Source organism: Mesitornis unicolor, unplaced genomic scaffold (genome assembly GCF_000695765.1).
Source record: "Mesitornis unicolor isolate BGI_N332 unplaced genomic scaffold, ASM69576v1 scaffold2948, whole genome shotgun sequence".
NCBI classification, from domain to species: domain Eukaryota; kingdom Metazoa; phylum Chordata; class Aves; order Mesitornithiformes; family Mesitornithidae; genus Mesitornis; species Mesitornis unicolor.
In genome coordinates this window covers 1-6,813 of record NW_010200967.1, presented here as the reverse complement: position 1 = coordinate 6,813, position 6,813 = coordinate 1, and the positions used below count along the sequence as shown (strand labels likewise).

At 38.0% G+C, this 6,813-nt stretch overlaps 1 protein-coding gene across 1 annotated transcript in view; it reads right to left on the bottom strand.

Annotated features, from left to right (window-relative positions):
* Nucleotides 1-6,763, bottom strand: part of ADCYAP1R1 (adenylate cyclase activating polypeptide 1 (pituitary) receptor type I) — a gene marked incomplete at its 5' end in the record, with an annotated part of 34,219 nt that extends 27,456 nt beyond the window's left edge. Inside the window, 4 exons of the mRNA XM_010189897.1 lie at nucleotides 671-731; nucleotides 3,989-4,142; nucleotides 6,099-6,231; nucleotides 6,666-6,763. Coding sequence (XP_010188199.1) covers nucleotides 671-731; nucleotides 3,989-4,142; nucleotides 6,099-6,231; nucleotides 6,666-6,763 — 446 coding nt within the window. The remainder of the gene's footprint in view (nucleotides 1-670; nucleotides 732-3,988; nucleotides 4,143-6,098; nucleotides 6,232-6,665) is intronic.
* Nucleotides 6,764-6,813: the final 50 nt, after the last annotated feature.

Here is a 6,813-nt window from a genome sequence, read left to right as displayed (position 1 = left end):
CTGCTGAACGAGACCATTTGGGTGGAGGCTATTCTCTCAAATTCTTTCTGAAATTATTCTGTATCCTGATGGTATTTTCACACAGAAGACAGGATGTGGATTTCAGTCTCACCCCTACTCATCTCCCCCACTAGATTTGTAGAAAAAACTCTACAAGGGGAAGCTAAACTCCTAATTGGCTTTGTAAATCAAGGCTCAGCAATGGTTTGTGCAGATTTCACTCATCGCATCAGAGATATCTGCAATAATTTCTACAGCGGTGCTCACCACTTTCATCTTTCTCCATAATCAGAGAGGAGAAGACAATCACAGGTGTGATTCACCTGTTTTCTCTTTTAATGTGAGATAAACCATATCCTATACTCCACTAATTTAACTGAGAAGGGAATGAGGGTCGCTGGTCAGCTGCATGTTAACAGGGTAGATACCTACATCTTCTTTTGTGAGTTCCTCAGCACAATACGGGCATAAACATTGAACTGTGGCCATATATGCCACAGAACAGGAAAGCTCTCCAGGTTGAACATTGGATCTAAGATGCTTACATACGCAAATCAATATCAGAAACAGAAGGAAAAATTAATCATATCTTCTGATCACCAAATTTCTGTTTCATCCTTGCCATTGTGATGAATGCACATGAAATTATTTCCCACACAGCACTACCTACCCAGTATCATCAAAGTGAAGTCTCAGCACTGCCCAAACAGTGACACAAATTGTTGGGGTACCTGCAAAAGAACAGATGGTGATATCATTAGCAGTCTAGACACATTTAGTACTCAGCAATGAGCTCTTTCTACAACCTCCCCACCAAGGTTTTATTTCCTAATAGCGCTCATGCACGAAACAATGAAATTCATTACATTAATTCAGAGCTCTAGAAATGTCTCTCTCAGTCAAAGGATGGATTAATCTTTGCAGAAGGAAAGAGAAACTGAGAAAAGGAAAGAATGATGTTGTTTCAGGCCATCATTACTCAAAGCTGTACTGTATCTTGCTGCATTAACAGAAAAACATAGTCTGTACAAGATAAAAGCAATGACATCAGTTTCCGTGTCTAGAGCTACTGTAATTATGCAATAACTGCAGAGTGGCAGATGTTGAGCTTTAATGACATTATTATATTATTTGTATTCTTATGTGGTTATGTTGTAATTGGTTTGCATATATGGTGTTTTCCCTGTTATTGCATAAATAACTGATTTTCCTTTATTTCTTCAACCAAAATAAATTAGTAGAGGATAGTTTTCCTTTGCTCACATGAATGTTTCATTTGTTTTCATGAAAAAAAAACCAACAAAAAAACCCAAAAAAAAAACCAAAACCAAAAAAGAGTATTGGGAACATAATTTCATTTCTACTCCAGACATTTCCTAACTCTTTAAGAAATGCATGTAAAATACAATTTTAATCAAAACAGTAAGAATCCACTGAGAATCCTGGATTTATTTTCCTTTCTGAAAACATTAAAATGTGATTCTGCAGTGGAAATATTTTTATAAAATGACGCAGCTCTGCAAGACAACTCCAGGTAAGTTGGATCTACATTTTATAGCAAATAAAATCTTTGACTAGGAAACTGCCTATATCTATTCAGCCACCACTGGAAAGATGAAGTGCTAAAAAGAAAAGAAAACAAGGACCTCGATAACCCCAGCCTGCAGTGGTGAATGAGACTGTCATAAGTTGACAGGAACAATTATGTTTCATACATTTTGCAAGGTTGTGTTGATGCTACATCAATTAGTCATTTGAGTGAATCCACTTAAGCGAGCCCCTGTCAAATCTCATATTCCTGCTACCAGAAATAAAAAAAATCCCTGTTAGACCTAGATGACTGATGAAGCCCTTTTCTTTTAAAGAAGTACACACAGAGGTATTTCAAAGGCAAATGATAAAAAGAAGTGAAATGACAGGCTTTGGGGAGAAGAAATCATGCATATTTAATTCAAATTGAAGTCTGCTTTTCTCACATGAGAATACCTAGAAAACATTGAGATCTTTGTGCACTTAAGATATGCACAATAATAAAAATAATCTTTAAGTATCAATCATGTGTCTGATGCTCTGTCTCATTTGAACTGATATGCACTATTTAAATTCTGATGGTATGCATAGTGTTCCAAGTTTGAAACATTGGCAGGAAGGCAGAATTAAACTAAATGTGTCATAAAAATATAGTTCAAAAAGCACACTTTAGATCTACTTGGAGCTTTGAACCATCTGCTATATGAATATACATATACTTTTCTTGAATTCAAAAGGTACATACAACTTCATCACCTTCTTTACAGTGTTTGAGTAATGTTAGAAAACAGACCAGTCCCAAAGCTGAGAGCTATTCTTGCTGACTGTATTTCTGCCCTGAGTAAGGAGGAGGCATTAGGAGAGATCTCAGGAAGACAGCAATCTATCCAGAGAACGTACCAGTATATTGCATATTTAAAAGGAAAAAAAACTGCCTGGATTGACACAGCCATATGTAGTTCGCATTAATCAAATGAGGACACTGATGCGCTCAGCACTTCTTCAGAAACAAACATCCAGATGCTGAAAAATGCTGAGCTCTTGCTTATTGCTCAGCTGAGGGGCTGCTTTTGCTGTACAGGACTTGCAGCCAGAGTCTGGGAGTGCTTCTGTTCTTGCGAAGTGCCAATTTTTCCTACCAGGTCAGGGGAACTGCTATTCAAGTCGAAATATTCAGGGGCTGAGAAAATATTGTATTAAAAAAAAACCCAACCCAAACCAAACCAAACCCAACAAAACCAAACCAAACCAAACCCAAAACCATCCACATTTGGAGCTTCTCTTAGTGTTATTAATGGAAGTTACTGATACTGAGCAGCTAGATTTTATTTATAGTATTCAACTCAAGATCAAATATTCTAAGGTTGCATTACAGAATCAATCCATCTGGGTAGCTCTTTCATTACGGAGAATGAATTTTTTAAAAACATATTCAGTTAATACAGTGTGTGGCAATATTCTCACATTCATATTGTGACATTTTCATGTACATAACTCCAAAATTCTCTTTGAAAACAGTCTTATGTCTCAGCTATAATGTGACTATACATTTGTGGATAGTACCAGGGGAAATTTGATCATCCTTTTCCAATAGTTTCTTTTCTAGTCGCCTTTCCCAATAACCTCTGTATGCTGCAGGTTATCTCTGATCACTTGGTCTCTTCTTTCTTCTCTATATCTTTGCTCCTGTTGTAGAGACTCTTTGCCAGGTGATGAGAATTTTTATGTGTATACAAGGAGGGAAAAACCAAAATCAGCTGTGAATTACTTGAAGGTCTGGGTTACAGGAGATTGTTTTTTTCAAAGGAAAATAGATTAAGTCATATTGTTTATATGTAGATTTTACACGTAAATTATACTGGATATTTCCAGATTATTTCAGAATTATGTTTGTTTGAACACAGAAGTTGAGCTCAAACTTTTTAGGGAACATTTAAAATTAATGTGTTCTTCTGCATCCACCATCTGACTTCTGCACAAAAATGCCAGCAAAGAACTATTTGAATTAACATGTTACAGGAATCAATTTATTTCCTGAAGGCTAGCATGAAAAATAACTATATGGGTTATCATCATACAACTGGCCTTTCTGAAACAAATCCTGTTTTTTCCCGTAGCAAATTTCCACCTCCCACTCAGATATGAAGAGTGTATGTGGATACTCTTTGGATATGTTTTCAATTTAGCTATTATATGGAAGAAAGGAACAAATAGAGTATTAGAAAATGGACTAGATTTAGCATTGCAGATTTAATGGACTACATCTCTGCAGGAGATGTGGTATCCTTCAGATTTCAGTTCAAGTTTATTCAGACATAAAAGAACACTATGATTTAGTCTGGAGTGGTACTTGTATACAAAGACTAAAACTATACTAAAAATGTATGTGGAAATATTAGATGGTTCATGGAGTCATCCTGCATACTGAGACGCATTTTAGACAGGAAATGTCACGTACCCCAGCCAATAATAGTGTACCAGTAGAAATATCTCCTCTCCGGGAAAAAGGTTTCTACCAATAACGTGAAAAGGTACAATCCCTCAATGAAAAGCCAGAAGTAGTTGGACATGACACAGTAGTGAAAAAACACCATCACTGCTTTGCATTCCACCTGCAGAGAATCAAGAAAAACAAAGTTATTTCTATGTCATTCCCACCTAACAGATAGAGAAAATGCTTTCAACCTCTCCAAATCTCTTAGTGGAAAGGAACACAGCTGGGGCTGGTATTGTGCAATTTTAAAAGTAAAGTTTTAAAAGCATGAGAAGAATGCGAGGTGCCACTTAGAGAGCAAAGCTTGAAAAGGCAGGTAGCCAATTTTACCAGTGGGAGGTGGTCAACGAATGCCTGCTGACAGCTTGAGAGTCTTGTGTTAGTGGGAGTTCACGTCATCAATGGATGCTAATTGCTAGATTTAAGCCCCCTTCCCAGAAATAAATGCAGAGAAGAAAAGAATCCAGTCGTGTATTGAGAGACCTAAGGAAGGATGTGAAATGGCAGAATGATTGTGAAAAGCCCTGAGAGTGGGATCAGAGAGGATGCACCCTCCTGTGTACCATTGAAAATTGTACCTCGTTGCTGTTTGTGGGTGTTGTCACTCAGGGCAAAAAGTGAAAGTAAGTGTAAAGAAAACAGTTATTTACTGTAAAAACAATAGAAGCTTTCATTCATTTACTGGGGTGAAAAGCAGCAGACAAAAGATAAAAAAAAGGTTTAGATTGGATATTAGGAAAAATTTATTCACTGAAAGGGTTCTCAAACATTGGAACAGGCTGCCCAGGGCAGTGGTGGAGTCACCATCCTTGGAGGTAGATGTGGCACTTAAGGACATTGTTTAGTGACAAACTTGGCAGTGTTTAGGTTAATTGTTGGACTTAATGATCTTAAAGATCTTTTCCAACCTAAATGATTGTATGATAAAACCCTTAGGTGGAAATCGAGCTCTACTGTGACTCTGTGAGAGTAGGACACACTTATCTTTCCAGTGTTGCATACTAGTGAGACATCATTAGTTCTACAAAAGTAAAACTTTTCAATAAATCAGAGCAGAATCAATGTATAAACTGGAAGCTCCTGCCTGGGGCAGCAGGAGGTTGACAATTTTGGCTATTTCACACTTACACTTGAACCTCTAGTCCAAATGTATGACCAATATGTTTAAACCACCAGGACTTGAGTTTTTTCATAGAAACTCTACTAGGGCTGGTCACTGGATAGCTGATTTAATGTGTTTATTCTTCAAGCATTTCAAAACAAAGAAACAGATGCCACTATTAGAAGGGTGGTATGAACAAACTACAGCTCTATAATGGCTTCAGCTTCATGATGGCAAAGAAATAAAAGCAAAAATTGGTTTCAGTGACAAAGAAAAGGCTGACTAAGAAACTACACAGCGGCACTTTCCTTGTGGAAGTGACTCATAGGGAATTTAGCTCATAACTGGGTGGATAAAGGAGATCTCTGTTTGGGAACTCAATGTAATTCCATCATAATTACACCCGGTAAGCTGATTTATCAAATCAAATACAAGCCTCAAATGTGAATGGAATTGGGATTTACATGTAGCCGAGTGCCTCTGTGAGAGAGACTGCTTTCCATGAAACCACACACTTCAGGACAAACACCCAGCTAATACTAATGACTTCTTGAGAACGTGACCAACAAGGGTACTTTCTGTGTCTGACTGGACACTCTGTTTACACATGACTGCCTGACATCCAGAACAAATAAGGCTCTGAATTAAAACCAGACCTTCAGATGAAGGAAATTGCTTGTATCTGCTTTCATCCCACCTATCAATGTGCCGATCTGTGACACAGAGAAACAACCTGAGTAGAGTCAGAAACCAAAACCTATAAGTTTGTCCTGAAGGACAGGCCACTGAACAGAGATTATAACACACACAGTTCTGCTGTGAACCAGGAGGCTTTTATCACCAATTAACTTCTCTCCCAGTAACTTCTCAACTTATGATACTGAGCAGACTGCTGCCTGCCTCACTATTTATTGTTATTGCATCCTGAAAAAAATAAAGGAAAAGGCTTTGGCTGGCTTTAGTTTTACTTACCGTTGAGATAAAACAGTGGTTGCCATCCTGTTCAGCATAAAGAACCCCATCTTTAATGAATACAGATATTGCACGTAGGATGAATGAAACAAAGAGGTTCATGTGGATAAAATTTCGCGTGCAGTGAAGCTTCCTAGAGGGCAAAGAATAAAGGAGAAGAAAAGAAGAGTAAGAAAAAAACCAACCTTTTCCTTTGTGGAAACAGCACATTAAACCTATTTGTGCACATTGTCAAGACACCTTGGTACTAAGAATAGCAACATCTGAAAAGCAGGAGAGGGGATAATACCGACCCTAAACTTTGCAAAGAGGAGAATTTGGGGATTTCTCTGTAAAAGCTTGCAGGGTAGCATAAACCAGACCCAGTCCAAGGCAGCTTCTGCAGCTGCATCTACAATTTACTGAAATGTGGCTACTGGAGCATGTCCAAGCTGGAGGAACAACTCTATTGGAGGGTTGTCTCGCTCTTATTCTACATCTGATGAGATGAAAGCTTAAACATTGTTTAGAGCTGATGAGCTCCAGTTTCTTTCCTCCAGTGACTGAACAGCTCATGTTCTGACTCACCTGAAACGACACAGGATAACCATGGCGGTGGTGAGGGAAACGAGAGAAGTGCTGTATCCCACTGTGTACAGAGCCTTCACAGAGAGATAGTAGTAATCCTTGGGAGGCAAAGAACACATGGTTAAAAGAATAATCTACATCTTCTTTA